This window comes from Solanum stenotomum, chromosome 9 (genome assembly GCF_019186545.1).
Source record: "Solanum stenotomum isolate F172 chromosome 9, ASM1918654v1, whole genome shotgun sequence".
Classification (NCBI taxonomy): domain Eukaryota; kingdom Viridiplantae; phylum Streptophyta; class Magnoliopsida; order Solanales; family Solanaceae; genus Solanum; species Solanum stenotomum.
In genome coordinates this window covers 11,766,739-11,785,515 of record NC_064290.1, presented here as the reverse complement: position 1 = coordinate 11,785,515, position 18,777 = coordinate 11,766,739, and the positions used below count along the sequence as shown (strand labels likewise).

Below are 18,777 nucleotides of genomic sequence, written 5' to 3'. Positions count from 1 at the left end.
TATATATTCATAAGTATTTATTGGCATATTTTTTTGCTAAAGATTAGATTTAATTATTGAAGCTTAAAAAGTTTGGCATTGGGTAGCTATCACCATATATAATCGATGATTTAGAGTTTGTTTGACATTCCTGCTAAAAATAATATTTATTTTCAAAAGTATTTTTTTAAAAATAGTTTTTCAGAAAAGTACTTTGAAAAAAGCAATTTGTATTTGATTGATTCATTTGGAAAAAAAAAACTGATAAGCGAATTGTGTTCGACTAATTTTTTTTTTAAAAAAAATAATATTTTTGAGAGTTAAACTAAGAAAAAGGACAAGTAGTAGTGCATATATTACCAAAAAAAATATTTTTATTAAATCAAAATCTACATAGTCAAATTTTCAATCAATATTATCATAGGTGGATATAAAAACAAATTAAATATTGATATAATATTAACATGATGATTTAAATATAATTAAAAATATCAAGCAAAATCAATTTAAAAATTAGTACATGATATAAACCACTACATACGAAAAACTCATCACAAAAATAAATAAATAAATAAATATAGGGGATATATTAGTAAATATGTATATATGACAGGGATGTTTTGGTCTTGCAATAAGCAATTTTCTACTTCTGCTTCTTCTTTTTTTAAGAAGCAGAAACTTTAGCTTCTTCCTAACAACAGAAAAACTGTGTGCTTCTATTTAAAAGCAATTTAGTGATTAGCCAAACACCTTATTTTCCCAAAATAAGTGTTTATGGCCTTCCAATAGCAATATCAAACATACTCTTAACAAAAAACACTATTTTTTTTTTAGCATGCTCCTCCTAATTTCATGCTAGAGATATATACCTATATCGTTCAAGAAATTAACAGTCATTTTTATCTAAAACTAATGAAGACAATATACAATTGATTTGGACTTAAAATTCCGACCTAGAAAATACATCCTTGACGTGTATATATACTAGATGAGTGTCGCCCGTGCTAAGCACGGGCCCAACATTTTTAGCCAAGTAATATTAATATTTTGCACCAGCAATGGTACTGTCATTCATTCCTCAAATGGTCAGGACTTGACTTTTAGTTCCTTGTATGTTTGCTATGATAGATGTCTAAAATGACACATAAAAAACATATAAAAGCACATGCATTTTTTTTAAGATAAGGCAACAATCTTCAAAATTACACGTGCCTAACTCTTCCCATAAAATTCATTGGAACCATAGCTTCATAGGTAAGAACCAGTAGCCCCATCACTACCATTTGTATACATCTAAGTGAAAATTAACTTTGAAATTCACCAAAAAAAAAAAGGAGCACAAACAATGTGTTTTGTCTACATTTTGCTCCTAGAAAAATGAATAGATTTATCACTTGTGTCTATCATTCATCATTCAAACTTGAAACAAAAAAACCTATTAGCCTGAATAAATTCATCAATAGTACTTCAAAAGTGTTGTTCCATCCTTATTAGTTTGTATGCACTCAAATGACATCTTGTCCAATGCATCTTGTGTGCACTCAAATGGCCCGACAGTTGCCTTGGACTCCTGCATCTCTGAAACTGGATTGGAGCAAGTTACCAAGCTTCTCTTCTTTCATATTCAGTTCTTATAATTTAGTTCTAAGCAAAAATTCCTTCTTTTTATGAGTTTGGATAAGTTAATTGAGTTAATAAAGTAGTATTTGATCAAGATGAGTACAAATATAGAAGGTAAAGGTACAACCTTTAACCAAACAACAACTGTAACATAACTTGCTTCTTCTATTTATTTATTTATTTGCCGTAAATTCCACATCAACTTGAGCTTGAGATTTCTAGGTTCGATTCATCAATCAATGTTGGTATTTCAGACACAAATTAATGGTGTCCTCAAAATACCTCATAGTTTTTACTCAACTATATGCATAGTATCAACATTTCAGTTATTCTTATGGATCTCAATATGTTTGGCTAACTACAATGAAATAGAATCATTTTAAGTAGAATTCTTTCTTATGATATGTCAAATAAAACGGGTCATGTAATAGCACATATGAAAATTTCACCATGAAAAAGTCCAAGAAGATGAAATGAACTTACTTGGCAAAAGAGCATTTGAACTCCCCCTTCAAGAAACAAGAGTCTTATTCCCAATTTATCAACATAGTAAATAGAAATCACAGCGGCAATGACATTGACTCCACCAGTGGTCTGTGGTCACAACAGACATGAGTGAACTATCAACAACAAAACTAATAGTCTTAAGCAACACTGGTGTATAGTTGTGACGGACAGTTGAAATCAATGTTGAGTGCGTCTCTGTATTTGTATGGAGCCATTTCAGATAGGTATAGTTGCACACATTGCAATTTAATGAAATAAAAACAATGTTAACCATCCTGCAACTAAAATATCAAGCTAAATGAAATTAAAAGAAGAAAACAACAAATAGTTAGTCCTTTATTGTGATTAATAGACAATGACTGTTTCTACATAGGATAACTCTCTAAATTCAACATTCTACCTAACATGTTTAATACGTCAAGATTCAGATAGTATTTTAATACATTATACACATCTTTAATTTAACATCACAGTTCAACTCCAACAGTTTGTTGGACTTGCAGCATGCATATCACAAATTTGTTGCTATAAAATCAGTAGATCTCAAACTTGGCCAAATGAAACAATTGTGGCAGTTGAACAATATGAGGTTTTAGTTTTGCAATTATAATACACAATACTTTATCAATTTTAAGAAAACATCACAGAAAAGGAGGTGTCAATATACACTTTCTGTGTACTTGAAAAGATAAAAAAAATTTCAAATTACAATAAAAAGGTACTCCAAACTCAACACTATAATCCTACTTCAAGTAAGGTGCTCTGAACTTGATACTACAAATTGTAAATAATAAAAGCTATCCAACATCAATAGTAAATGTAACTAGCCGAAACAATGAAAAAGAAAATTTTTTATTGTACTTCTCTCGAGAACTTTCATTTGTGTTTATTAAATTTCATCACAAAGATTAACATTCCTACTACAACAATTGAAATCAACTCCTATGTTTCATCAATGATCTATTAAAGTTCAATTATATTTAATGAAACCACTGGACTTTATAGTACAACTCTTTCTTCTACTCAAGGCAGGTTAAGCATGTATATTACGCTAAAGAAAAGCCACAATGAGAAATTGAAAAGAACTAATGAAGCACATTATACCAAAAAAATTGAAAGTGATATCCATCTAACATAACACATGTTATGAAAAGTAGGGGACACTGTATGAATTTTTCTTTTTATAAATATAATTCTTGTAGCCTAGAAGAGCACTTTTATATTGTTCTAAGAAGTTTTTCTTCTCCGTCTTCAAATTTCCACAATCACGCTTCTACTTGTTGACAACTATCTTGTCTTTGGTTAGATACACCTATTATAAGAAGAGTATTAGTTTCTAAAATTCATTTAGTAAAATCTGTCAAATGCTTAACTCAATACTTATTGGAAAACTAATTTGTGTAAGATATTTTTTTGCGTGTTCTTTCCCTCACATATAAGGATATTCTGCAGATCATCCAAGAACTGATTGGGCATAAAGTATCATTATCTCCGAGATCATTGTAATGAGCAGACATACAACTTTTCCATTTTTCTTGTGGTACGTAGTTTCATTTCTTCTCAAATTAAACTACTTTGTTATTTAAACCAGTGAGTTTAAAGAATGGTAGCTCTAGTATCTATCCTATAATGAAAGAGCAAAAAGGATTAGGGAACTATGGAGGGGTAAAACAAAGAAGATATAAAGCCTGTTTGGATTGACTTTGGCTTAATTTTGTTATTTTGACTTAGAAATAAGTTCTTATAAGCATTTTGCTTTAAAACACCTAAAACAAGTCAATTTAAATGGGCACTTAATCAAGTATGAGTTACCTTATAGATAAAGGAATAAAAGAGAATTTTAACGGGCACTTAATCAAGTATGAGTTACCTTATGGAAAAAGGAGTAAAAGAGAATTTTACAATTTTCCTCAACAACGGCTATATGATGATTAAGTTTGAATATGGTTATTCCAGGATGAGGGCAGTTTGTAGTTAATTTCACTACAGACTTTTGTTAAAAGTAAAGGTTATTGAAAGGATGTGTTTAATTGAAAGGCATGTGCTCCTTAGTGTGTGATATTTGAGAAAAAATTGTGTCCAAATAGTACTTACCAATAATCATGACAACTAATATGTCCTTGTAGTAGAACGGTAGAATTAGTAACTTTATTTAGGCCAAGCGTTGCCTAATCTTTCCAATAACTTTTACGGCTTTATCTGAGAACTAAAAATATAGTTTCCGCAATAATTTTTTAAACAGCAAACACTGAGAAAACCAAAAAATTATTGTTATTGATATAAAAAGGAGAAATCCAGAAAATAAAGGTGAAATGGAGAGTTTACACATACAGGGAGGGAAAGATTCATTATTTCTAACTACTAAATTTGATCTTTACTTTTCGTATAACTGCAACAATACTCATTGAAATAGAGAGTGTGTGTATGGAGAACTAAAAGAGGGAAAGAGATGAGAGAGCTGATATTTCTAGAAATAGGTTTAATGTGTTAGAAATAGCATGTAACATACCATAACTAATGGATTAGATTACTTACCTTGAATCGTCCTTATGAGTCCAAATGGCGGAGTTGGAGTCATGGCAGCCTTGCATAACCACGTATCAATTAATCTCACAGTTGTGTTGCTGGAAATATAATAAGATAATCAATAACCAATCCAGCAGCAACAACTGATGGTGATGTCTGCAAAGCTTGGAGATAGCCACATAGTTGGCAGCTGAAAGAGAGTCGGTAATCATTTCAGCCATTAATAAACGAATTAACAAAATGTCAAATTGTAAATAACTAAGTATTGTAGCATAACTGTTTTACAGAGCAAAATAATAATCATTGCAATAACAGATTAAGACATCATTAAATGACATCAAGTTTGCTATATTTACAACGACTTCTTTATTTGTAATGTTCTCCATTAGCTACGTCGACTAATATAAAAGGCTGTCACAGAGAAACTTTCATGATGAAATAAAATTTTCTGTAATGTGGATACAATGGGTCATTGTTGTTAAAGAGGCAACAAGATATATCCAAAGTTGAAACTGATCTCATCTTTAGATACTACAATGTTACCAACTTAGTTACTAAAACACATGAATGCTTAAGAAGATAAGTTTTTTTTTCCTATTTTAGCCATGATAAACATTAACAGAAAATAACTAATCAAAAGTTATTCAGTTACACCAAAGAAGAATCGACTTTACTGACAAGTGGCGTGGAAAATATGATTTATTGAATTCAAGCATGAAAAGGGAAACAACCTGAAATCAGAAATACTTACCTGTTACTAATAAAGTTTCTGTTGAAAATATAGCCAATAATGTAATGCTTAAGCATTTCTTCGAAGTGAGAATAGTATGACTTACAATGTTATAATCCACTTCTTGCAATGACTAAATTTGTGATAAATTTTAAAATTTGCCTGGAATAGATACAAAAAGCTGACTCTTGTTCATAGGTATCTATCCCAATATCCCGATAGCATCTCATGAGTTAACAAATTTTGAAGTATTCACAGAAGTGTAAACAAGATTTTTTCAAAATCATTACCTAAGCGGCAAAGGGGCATGCCATGATCCTCCATCCGACACGGCAACTTGGGACCTTCTCGCATTCGATGATACGTTCTTCATCCTCTAGAGGTGTGTTGATGTCCACTTTGTTTTCCACATTTGTATGTGAAGTAGAACTCCATTATTATTTGGAATGGAGAAAAGAAAATGTGATCATAACACAAATCACCATACCCATAAAAAGAAAAAATGAATATTCGACAAAAAAACCAACAATTTATACATCAAACACATAGTAACATACTTTTTTGAAGAGTTTGATCGCCAATTGATAAGAGATGATCACGAGATAAATGCAAGAAAGTGGTTTAAGAAGCATTGTCAATCATCCAAAAACAATATAAGAACATATATATTACCATAGACACCAACTGAATTTCACATGCCAATCACGGTAAAATTTGCACATATCAGACACAAACTTAGCGTGTTTTCCTTCGGATTGCTTTAGTTTTTCAAGATCAGCATCTAAAAGCAGGGAAGCATACTCTTATTTTAGAGGTGAACAAAATTATTAAAGGTCCAAAATATAGAAGCATTCGACATATTTAAGCAGTGAACATTCACATTTCAATTTGACTTGTGATGTAATGTTGATGCCTACAACATCAAAATTTGCCCCCCACATAAACACAACATCAGCGGCCTCAGGGTCCCCATATATCTGCTTCGTCAGCAAATTAAGCAAATGAGTAAACAGTAACAAATTGGATAAGTGAATACAACAAAGACTGTTTATTCAACTTTGCACATTGTAAGACATTACAACAACAACAACATGCCAAATGTAATCTCACAAATGGGGCCTGGGAAGGGTGGTGTGCATGCAGACCTTACCTCTACCTTTTTGAAGTAGAAAGGTTGTGTCCGATAGACCAGTGGCTCAAAAAAGCATATCAACGCAAGTTTAAAAAAGGAATTGTAAAACATTGTAAATATTATAATATTTATATACCCAATTGGGAAAGAAATCACCCACATTTGCTTCTGCGGCAGGATTAACATTTCCTAAAGCAAAGAAGGAATCACCAAGTACAACCACTCTCTTCACCTTGCTTGCAAAGGTTGAGTCCCTCTTTACAGCCTAACCAACAGATAACAATGAAACTTTTGTTATTGCAATGGAAAAATTGGAAACTTAAAAATCAAAAGTTTTAAGATACGACATACCAAAGCCAAGTTTGTCAATGGTCTTAATGCAAGTATAGACATTTCACCAGGATATTCAAAAACTTTTTCCACCAAGAATTCAGATGCAGACTTGTCGATTTTTTTTTACTTTTGGAGAAGGTAAAAATAAGTTGCCTAATCCAACTGAACCATGAACAAAGTCTGCAACACGTGGTTCCCCTCTCTATAGCAAGAAACAAGAGTTAGGTTAGGTGACAGTGTGTTGAGAAGCTACAAGGGAGAAAGGAAAGTAAGCATAAGCTGAACTTTTTTTTTTGTGTAAAACCAACCATCGTTTTTCCTCTTTAATCTATTCCAATATCTATCTACACGGTGGAAAAAACTTAAAAAATTAGCTTCATGTTACGTATGTTCAAGTGATGCTGCAGTAATCACTTGTCTCTTTGGAATATACAGTATGTGAGATTGCAAAGAGAAAAAAATGTTACTATTAGAAGAAATATACGGTAAAAATAAAAACAAAATTACCTTCAGAGGTTCAGAGCTACCCTCTACCACGGGAACATCCGGATATCCTGCAGCTTCACACTATCATTTTGCAAATTAAGTTAAAGAAGTAATTGATCAAGAACCTGATCCATAAATATCTAGAAGATGGAAATTTTAAACACGATGAAAAGAGAGAAATTTAGATAAATAAAATTAAAATAAAAAACATACCAAGAGTAATGCATTTCGTGTAGCATCTTTTGTAGTAACATTGCCAAAGATAGTAGCCAAGCCTATGACCTCAACTTCTGGTGTCTGAAATGCCATTAGTATTGTCATATTCTCATCTATTATCAACGAAAAGAAAATTAGCTCCAATGTGACAAATGGGAACCACATCGAACATGAAGCTCATCAGGAAACACACACAAACACAACCCAGCCTCCTGAGTACCTATTATGAGAGAGATACATGTCTTTCTTTTTCATTCACCGGCACAATTTATCCCACATATTTGAGACGACAGAAATGAAAGAATTTCTTGATATTTTTTCAAGCATCAATACGTATTATACTTTTATCTTTTTCCTGGTTGATGAGTCACCAAGTATCATATTTTTAAGAGTGCATTAGTTTCTACTTGAATGAAATACAACTTCTATGCCAAAGAGTCACCAGAAGATATGCTCCTGGGGAATTTCCTCTTTCACGAAGAAATAGCTTTCCCGGGAAAGAGATTTCAGAACAGAAAGGGAAAATTGTTCCAAGCTAAGATAAGTGCTAAGAAGCTTCCTTCAAACTTCTCGATCTGGGAAACCTCATCAAGTATGCTCCTTTGGGGACAAGGAAGAGAACAGATGGAAACCAGACGTTCAAGGAAAACATCCTGCTATTGCATTGTGGTTTCCCTTCTCGAAGACATCTTTCTCTGATCAAAGAATGACTCTCCTTAAGTTGGATTTTGGTTTGGTTTCACAGGTTGCATTTATTTGATACTTCTTTCTTACTCTCTCTAGTATAGAACTCACATCATATTCTTATTAATATTTCATCTTGTCCTTTATNCAATAAGTTGCTTAATTTTAGGGTGAATATTCTTTTTTGAATTTTAAATTTTGGTTTGATTTTTATTTGGTGAGAAATTTTGATTTTTTGAATTTTCATTATTCAGATTTTTTCAAATTGAATATTTAAAGCCCGTTTATTAAAATTATTAAGAGACATTCTTGATTATTCTCCCAACCTTTTTTTTTTTTTTTTTAGCAACTTTCACATTTAGCAAACATAAAAATCATATTTGTATGCTATAACTATAATTTGCATAATTGTGCTTCATAGCAAACTTTACGTTTTCTATGGAACATCATATTGTATAAATTGCTGGGGGCATCAGATTTGTATAAAATCGTTGGCAGCCTCTCATTTGTATAAATCGTTGACAGTCTCGTTTGTATAAATCGCTGGCAGTCTCTCAATTCAATTTTATGTGTTTGTATATCTGCATAAAATTTGAATTTGTATACAATTGAATTGAAATAAAACATTTGTATATCAAATCTCTCTCTTTCTCTCTCGCTTTATACGAACACAAATTATACATTTGTATAATTTGTGTTCGTATAAAGCGAGAAAGAGAGAAAGACAAAAGAAAACTGCACAGAGGAAGATTTGTATTGTATACTTATAAGTGTATAGGACGAAGATATATGTATTTGCATGTGTATATACAATTTTCTCTCGCTTTATACAAACAGAAACACAATTTATACATTTGTGTTTGTATAAAGTGAGAGAGGCGAGGGAGAGACTGGCGAGCGAGAGAGAGGGAGAGTGGCGAGCGAGAATTCCATGTAGAGAGGTGAATGGCAATAATTTGCTACGGGTTACAATTAAATTAAATTGTGATTATAACATTTAATTTGAATTAATAGTTTGCTATTATATACAATTTTCTCATTTTTTTACACCATCTTCTTATTGAAATTTGCTTGCATTTCTTTTAACAGAATCAATTGTTTAGTTTAAATTGAATCGATTTTTTTTTTTAAAAAAATTAATATAGTTTTGCTAGGAGATTATGGTATGATGGCAAACCAAAATTAGTATTGAAGAAAAGAGAGTGTAATATTCTTTACTCTTCACACTCTAAGATTAACTTGTCTAATTTCACCAATAATTCACCATTATCTTTCTTTTTATCATCTAGCGTCAAATATAACATTTCTTTTTTCTTAAATGACCATACTATTATTGATAGCGTTTTCCCCCTTCATTTTAATAATTTCACTTTACCTCCTTAAACTTCAAAACAAGAGACAAAATACCTAAAAACATTGTCTATATAAACAATGTCACTTTATTATGCATTTTTTTGCAAAGTTAAAAGTTGAAACTATACTTTCCTTAATTCTTTCATCTTTGCTTTTATTTTTTTGTTACTAGAAAAAGTGAACAACTTATTCCTGAACTTGCTTCATCCTAGTGCTAACATGCATATTCTAGTTAGTGTTTAACTTTTATGCAATAGTGTAAGATAAGTTTTATTCTATGAATTCAATAAAAAAAATAAAAACAACTTCAAGTAAGTAACTTATCTATAAAAAGTGAAATTCACAACTAATAAAACAAGACAAGTTATCTGATATAACAAATTAAAATACAATGACAATGTGGATTTTTCCTATATTGCTATATTCGGAGTGTTCCCACAAATAATTAATGGTGCAATTATATACACGTTTTCTTGTGCAAATAAAAGGTATACATAGTGGTCCTCCAACCTTATAAACTCAAGCAACATAAGGTTCTTGAGAGTGATATAAACAAGGAAATTAATGAACTTTGAATAGAAGGAAGTTATGCTACAAACATCTTTTATTATATATAGAAAAATAGAACAATTTTTATATCAAAAAGAAACATAAAAATAAATATTTTTATGAGTTATTTTTTAATATCTTATAAAATAAAAATTTATAGAATGACTTGACTAGCTTCATATTCCACGTTGAACGTTTCAACGGACTTTAGTGTACTCATCATTACTGTCTTAATCATGATGTTGGTGCCATTATACACGTGGATGCACTTGATTGATCCTTTGCCATCGAATTAATACTAATACTTAATTATTCATTAAAAAATACGCAATAATGTACAATATTTATTTGGAAACACTGAATAAACTATTGCCAATTGTACAGTAGATTGTCTTTCCACTTTGTAAGAACCAACGAGGAACAAACACATTACACAAACATAATACTTCTATCAATTTTATAATTTTAATTTCCAACTCAAAAACTCCACTTGTTAATATTCTTTTTTTTTTGTTTCGATAACACGTCTTTCAACTTGTACATTGGTAGGCTAGGGTCATTGCGTTTTGGTCGTTAATTAAACTTTTTTTTGGAACCCCAGGATAACCCGCAGCTACTACAATCTCTGCCCTTCGGGTGAGCACTTTGTGCGCACTGAGTAACCTCCACTGTGTAATAGCCTACAAACCACACTAGGCAAGTCCTATGCGACAGGCTCGACTCAGAAGGCATTGAGGGGGGATCGATCCCGGTCATCCGTGTGGATAACCACCCTCCAAACCAACTGAGTCATCCCGATAACGTTAATTAAACTTATTGTTGCGTTGTTTATAAGATTTCTCCATAGACTTTAACTTCTATGTATAGTGTATAGTTATTTGTCAACTAATATCTATGTCTTTTATCTTTGAATGTGCACAAATAGATACTTAAACTTGTATAAAATTGAATAAAATATATGCGTTCTATGTGACATAATACATGTTAAGCACCACATAAGATGCAAATTGTCATGTAGGATGCGTGTGTCTACTTGTTCAACTTTATACAAGTTTAAGTATCTACTTATGCACAACTAAAATTTGACGGCGTAGAAGATAGTTGAGACTAAGTTCAATGACACATCTATGTATTATGCTTTATATAAAAAATAGTGATGACAAAAATCAAAATTTCTCCCACTACAAAAATGGTTTGTGGTGCAATAGTGAGACTTTTTCACTCTTAACCAGAAGTCTCGGATTCGAGTCCGAGTATGGAGAAAATTTTATTGGGAGTGTCACCCTCGAATGATCTCTGTCTCTGACGTGCGCTATCTGAATTTAATCGAGATTCCAATGCGAGATCTATCAGTGGTGGGAAACCAAAAAGTAAAAGAAATTCTCCCACCAATATCCTACCTTCCCTTTCTCCTTTTGTTGACTTGCTATATATTCTCTACTTTCCTTGTTGTTCATCTTCTTCTTCCTCAGTTCCCATAATGTTGCCATCTGAAAATTCTTCCCCTAGGAAGACATTCAAGAAACTCAGAAATTCCTTCCATTTGATCAAATCCCAAGTTGGATTTCATCACTGTAAATGGTTTTTCCTCATCATTCTCATTCAAGTCACCTTCATTCTATTCCTTGCCGGAACTTCCCCTCCGGCCATTCCCCTCCGACACCAGCAACAGCGCTTCCAAATCTCGAAACCTCAAAAACAGATCATTCACCAGAAGAAACAGAGCAATGGCCAAGTTCAAATCTTGCAAGATTCAAAACCCAAAAACAAACAGCAAAAACAGAGCAAGGACCAACTTCAAATCTTGCAAGATTTAAAACCCAAAATCAACCAGCAGAAACAGTTAGTGCAAGCTAAAGAACCCCACGATGAGTGTGAATACGGGAGAGTTTATGTATACGATCTTCCAACAAAGTTCAACAAAGATCTTCTAAACAACTGTCATGATTTAGACCCATGGAGTTCTCGATGCAACGCGGTTACAAATGGCGGTCTTGGACCAAAAGCAACTGGCCTCGACTCAATCGTACCGGAGAATATCCGGTCTGCTTGGTACTGGACAGATATGTACTCCGCTGAAGTCATTTATCATGAAAGAATTTTGAATTACAAATGCAGAGCATTAAACCCCCAAAATGCTACTGCATTTTACATCCCCTTTTATGCCGGACTTGCAATTGGGAAGATTTTATGGTTCACCACAGCGAAAGAACGAGATCGTCCTAGTGAATTGATGCTAGAATGGGTTAAAAATCAACCTTATTGGAATCAAAATCACGGGTCAGATCATTTCTTAATGCTCGGTAGATTAACATGGGCATTTCGAAGAAAAACCGATGCTGATTCCGATTGGGGCACGAGTTTTCTCCGAATGCCATTGATGAAAAATGTTCTTCGTTTATCTATTGAAAAGAATCCGTGGGATGATTTAGAGGTAAGTGTTCCTTATCCTACAGCTTTTCACCCTCAGTTCGAAACAGAGATTAAACAATGGCAAGATCTCGTGAGGTCACGTAATCGTTCTAGCCGTTTTTGCTTCGTGGGAGCTGTGAGGAAGAAGATCAAGAATGATTTCAGAGAAGTATTAATGAATTACTGCAAGAACGAGACGGGTTCTTGCAAGATTGTGGATTGCTCCGTCACACATTGTTATGACGGAGCACCAGCAATTCTTGAAGCATTTTTGGATTCTGATTTCTGTTTACAACCAAAAGGGGATGGATTTACAAGAAGATCGATGTTCGATTGCATGATGGCAGGTTCAATTCCAGTGTATTTTTGGGAAGGAAGTTTTAAAACTCAATATGAATGGCATTTGCCTTCGCCATCGGAGGATTATTCAGTATACATGGATCATACTGAAGTTAGAAATGATACTAACATAATTAGAAAAGTACTCGATAAGTTCACGAAAGATGATGTGAAGAAAATGAGAGAGATTTTGATTGATGCTATGCCTAAGTATTTGTATGCAAGGTCTAATCAAGGATTAGGGAGTAGTAATGATGCTTTTGATATTGCTATTGATGAAGTTTTGAAGAGATTCAAGCAACAAAGGGAACAAAAACAAAACTCGGAGGAAACAAGAAAAGATGAAAAATCTATAGGATAAGGTACATTATTACTCAACAGGAATTGCAACCCCTCATTCTTTTACTCTTTAAAAATCAATTATTTTTTGTTTTGTTTATCATAAATCAATAAGAAATTGCAGTATTAGTAGTAAATTTTCATCATTGATATAATATCCTTACATGTAAATGTTCATCATTGATATAAATGTTATACATGATACTTTTTTGAGTGTCCTTGTAATTTTAGCATTAGGAATGTAGATTTCATTCTGGAAATCTAAGCAGTGTTTTGTCTTTTGAGTAGAGACTATGAGCAAAAAAGCATAATGAAAAGTCATGTTCTGCTCGTGGGGCGAGGAATGCGGAAAAGTGGGGTCCTCTCACCCGTGATCACTTCCGTTTTAAAAGTTTAAAGGTTGCTAAAGATGCCTAAAATATTACATGTGCTAGTTGATGGAGATGACAATTATTATAGCCAATATATCTAGCGTCACTCTTTTAATGTATATTACTATATATAATAAGTGGGAATATCTATTACTTAGCACATGACAAGTGTTGGATGATATGTGATTAGATAGTGTTGTACATTCTTCTTTTATGGTTGTACCTTTAAAATTTATATTATTGGACAATTTAACACCATTAATTACCCTACCTCATTTGGGCCCTTTATATATATATATATATATATATATATATATATAAAATAAGCCACAATGCAAAGATTTTTATAATATTTAGTTACATTGTAACTATCTTGTTAGCTTTCAACCAAAAGGAATATTTCTTTTAAATAATAAATATGTCATTGTATGAGCTATTTATTACTCATTCCTTTTGAATTTGTTAATCTGATTTTGATCTGACACATAGTTTACGAAAGTAAATTAGATTTTGAGAAAAAAACATTAAGTGATACTTGAAATTGTCCCAAATTTTCAAAAAGACACCTTAACTTTGAGTGCGTCCTATGACCCCACAAAACATTCAAAATCACAATAAATACACATTTTTTACACAATATTTCCACTTTGGACAAAAATATCCTTCGAATGTGCAATTTCTTAAAAACAAAAAGTCGAACCCATTATTGATGTATTGAAGAATGCTTTGGTAATTTCCTATGATGAATTCGTTTTGTTTGTTTCTTTTAAATTTATTTTACTATATTAAATAATTGTATAAAATATTATGAATCACGATAATTAATTACTTATATATTTAAAATATATAAAAATATATAAAAGATTTGATTGACTCTTCAAATTTTACCGGTGACACATAAATTGGGACAAATGAAATAATATATATTATTTGAAAATTTCTTATAAAGTACTATAAATTACAGTAATTAACAGCTAGAAATATTTCAAAGGCAAAAAAAAATTGATTGAATCTCAATTTATTTTTTAGTACAACATAAATTGAGAAAGAAGAAATGACCTCTATTATTTGAAAATGACGTAAAAGTATTACAAATCATACAATAAGAATTAACAAATTAAAATTTTAAAAGACTTTAATGCTTTATACTTATTTTATTTCCACTTTGGACAAAAATATCCTCCCAATAAGATTTTTTTTTTTAAAAAAAGTAGGACCCATTATTGATGTATTGAAGGATGCTTTGGTAATTTTCCTATGATGAATTTGTTTTGTTTGTTGTTTAATTTTTTTAAAATAATTGTATAAAATATTATAAATCACAATAATTATTTACTTAAATATTCAAAAGATATAAAAATATGTAAAAGATCTGATTAACTCTTCAAATTTTATCGGTTACACATAAATTGGACAAATGAAATAATATATATTATTTGAAAATTACTTAGAAAGTACAATAATTTATGGTAATTAACAATAGAATATTTTAAAGACAAAAAAAATTGATTGAATCTCGAAATTTTATTAGTACCACATAAATTGAGAAAGAAGAAATAACCTTTATTAATTGAAAATTGCGTAAAAGATATTACAAATCATACAACAATAATTAACAATTTAGATAATGATAAGGGGTAAACTATCCATTGATTTCATAAAGTGCACAAGTATTGTAGGACATTCCAANTGATCTGACACATAGTTTACGAAAGTAAATTAGATTTTGAGAAAAAAATTAAGTGATACTTGAAGTTGTCCCAGATTTTCAAAAAGTCACCTTAACTTTGCGTGCGTCCTATTACCCCACAAAACATTCAAAATCACAATAAATACACATTTTTTACACTATTTTCACTTTGGACAAAAATATCCTTCGAATGTGCAATTTCTTAAAAATAAAAAGTCGGACCCATTATTGATGTATTGAAGGATGCTTTGGTAATTTCCTATGATGAATTCGTTTTGTTTGTTTCTTTTAAATTTATTTTACTATACTAAATAATTCTATAAAATATTATGAATCACGATAATTAATTACTTAAATATTTAAAAGATATAAAAATATATAAAAGATCTGATTGACTCTTCAAATTTTACCGGTGACACATAAATTGGGACAAATGAAATAATATATATTATTTGAAAATTTCTTAGAAAGTGCTATAAATTACCGTAATTAACAGCTAGAAATATTTCAAAGACAAAAAATTTTGATTGAATCTCAAAATTTTTTTAGTACTACATAAATTGAGAAAGAAGAAATGACCTCTATTAATTGAAAATGACGTAAAAGTATTACAAATCATACAATAAGAATTAACAATTTAAAATTTTAAAAGACTTTAATGTTTTATACTTATTCTATTTTCACTTTGGACAAAAATATCCTCCCAATATGCATATTTTTTTAAACAAAAAGTGGGACCCATTATTGATGTATTGACGGATGCTTTGGTAATTTTCCTATGATGAATTCGTTTTGTTTGTTGTTTATTTTTTTTAAAATAATTGTATAAAATATTATAAATCACAATAATTATTTACTTAAATATTCAAAAGATATAAAAATATGTAAAAGATCTGATTAACTCTTCAAATTTTATCGGTTACACATAAATTGGACAAATGACATAATATATATTATTTGAAAATTACTTAGAAAGTACAATAATTTACGGTAATTAACAATAGAATATTTTAAAGACAAAAATAATTGATTGAATCTCGAAATTTTATTAGTACCACATAAATTGAGAAAGAAGAAATAACCTTTATTATTTGAAAATTGCGTAAAAGATATTACAAATCATACAACAATAATTAGCAATTTAGATAATGATAAGGGGTAAACTATCCATTGATTTCATAAAGTGCACAAGTTGTAGGACATTCCAAAATAGTATAATAGACAATAATTATTGGACGGATGGAATAGGATTAAGTCTTTCTTTCAGTACTTTTCTCACATTAATTAATTTCTCTCAGCATTCAATTAGTGAATCTTTAGTAGAATTAATTAGAATACTTTTTACTTAATACAATAAAAGTTCAAATAAGATTAACATAAAGAAAAAAAAAAAAAATCCTAAAAATCCATCAATATATTAAACAACATACAACATATATAACAAAAGTTCTAATAAGATTAACAAAAAAGAAAAAAAAACAAAAGTCTTAAAAATCATCAACAAACTACATACAAAATAAAAAGAAAGCTATTCCAACAAAAGAATACATAAAGTTAAAATGAACTTTAAGAATTCTAGCATCTTAAGCATATTGAGGCAAACATTTTAATTTAATGTCATTTCTCTCCAAAGAAAGAAAGGCATTGAATATTTTAATTTAATGTAAAATTAAATTTTTTGGGGTTTTGAATATAAAAGGTTTGAAAGTTATGAATATTATTAATACTAATTAAAAGTATAATTTATAAAGATGAAGAAGTGTGAGTTATGAAAATAACTTTTAAAAATAATATAATTGAGAAAAATTCAAAGAAGGAGAAAAAAGAAAAATGACAATGAAGGTCATAAAGAGCACCACATCACCGTTTAAGGTAGCTCTACTGATAATTGTGAAGAAATCATATTAATGGATTAAAAATAAAAAAGAGGTAATTAAACCCTAAAATATTATAAAGACATCTATAAAATTTGGTTGAAGCTCAAAATCTATTAGTGCCATATAAATTGGATAGAGAAAATAACATATATTATTTGAAATAACATGAAACGTACTACAAATCACACAATAATTAGCAACTTCAAAATTTAAAGGACATACAAAAAATTTGATCAACTCTCAAAATTCTACTAATGTCACATAGTTTGGGATAGAAAAAGTAACATATACGTAAAATGTACTATAACTCATAATAATTAAATAACTTTAAAATCTAAAAGACATATACAAAATTTGCTTGACTTTCGAAATTCTATCAATGACACATAAATTGGGACAAAGAGAATATTGAAAATTACATATAAAGTATTATTAACCACAATAATCAAGAACTTAAAATTTAAAGAACGTACAAAAAAATTGTTTGACCGTTAAAATTTTATTAATGTCACATAAATTAAAATAAAAAATAAAAATATATGTTGGGCCCGTGCTAGCACGGACTACTGTAACTAGTAATAATATAAATAACAATGACAGCAAGGATGGCTTTGAAATAGTAATTAATTAATGCCTTTTGTTTCTGGTGAAATTAAGTAACGGCTTGGTTTACCCCCATTGTGGAATGGGGGTTTAGGTATAAAATATGGAATTTTTTGGGTACATATTATGCTTATTTTAGTGCTTGTTGACAAATAATCAAGTGATAATTACATTATAAATTAGGTGAAAATTTTAGCTAATAGAATAAAGGTAGGATTATAGTTGTCAAGTGGTCTTACTATATTACTAGCTCCTATATAAGGATATTGGTGTCAACTAATTAAAGTGGTCCTCAATCAAATAAAATAATTATAGATTTTAGTAGCAACTTGAAATTTACCATGTCTAAAAAGTGTGAAACAGATTACAATTGAGTTGAATTAGATTTGTTGTAAGTAATTTTTAGTACACTATTGAAAATTTTAACTAAAATATACACAAGAAAAAGATAATTAGTGAGATTTTTTACTAGTTCAAAATCGTTAATTAAAATTGAAAAATTTAACTAAAAAATGGAAGCTATGAAAGGAGGAGGAATTTGGATAAAAAAAACTTTGTAATGGAGGAATTAGAATGACTTGAATTGGTTTTTCTTGGATTGATTATAAATATCTAATGTTACCCCTATTTGTATTTGTCTAGGAATGCTTCTAGAAACTATTCGAAACACATTTACAAAAAAGGTCTAGATAATTTTATCTTCTATCTATCTGAACAAGATTTTAGAACTTATAGATCTATTTTTTAAATAAATATCTAAGATACAATAATAGATCAATCTAGCCGTTTTTTAAAAATCTACAATTTTCTTTGTAATTCCAAGAAATTAACTTCAATTTTTTACACCCATTATTAACAAGTGAAAAATGTCCAAATATAATATAAATGCAGTTACCAACATAAATTTTACTTATTTATAAAGATATGCATCACAGAAGTGAGCTTCAGTTGGTTTAGGGGAAAATATAAATTATTAGCTTAAAGCCTTAACAATGAAATTACAAACATATATGGAATTAAAAAGGCAAGAG

The 18,777-nt window shown here is 30.1% G+C and overlaps 1 protein-coding gene, 1 long non-coding RNA gene and 1 pseudogene across 2 annotated transcripts; 1 reads left to right on the top strand and 2 right to left on the bottom strand.

The window, feature by feature from the left end:
* Window positions 1-2,363: 2,363 nt before the first annotated feature.
* LOC125878002 (uncharacterized) lies at window positions 2,364-5,811 on the bottom strand. The gene is made up of 3 exons (XR_007447668.1): window positions 5,653-5,811; window positions 4,642-4,822; window positions 2,364-4,305 (listed from the first exon to the last, which is right to left on the bottom strand). It is a non-coding gene; the product is annotated as an uncharacterized LOC125878002 (long non-coding RNA).
* Window positions 5,812-6,030: 219 nt separating this feature from the next.
* On the bottom strand, window positions 6,031-7,694 carry LOC125877280 (uridine nucleosidase 1-like; annotated as a pseudogene).
* Window positions 7,695-11,489: 3,795 nt separating this feature from the next.
* Window positions 11,490-13,419, top strand: LOC125877945 (xyloglucan galactosyltransferase XLT2-like). Its single transcript, XM_049559237.1, has one exon. The coding sequence runs from the start codon at window positions 11,596-11,598 to the stop codon at window positions 13,225-13,227; it is 1,632 nt and encodes a 543-aa protein (XP_049415194.1). The 5' UTR covers window positions 11,490-11,595; the 3' UTR covers window positions 13,228-13,419.
* Window positions 13,420-18,777: the final 5,358 nt, after the last annotated feature.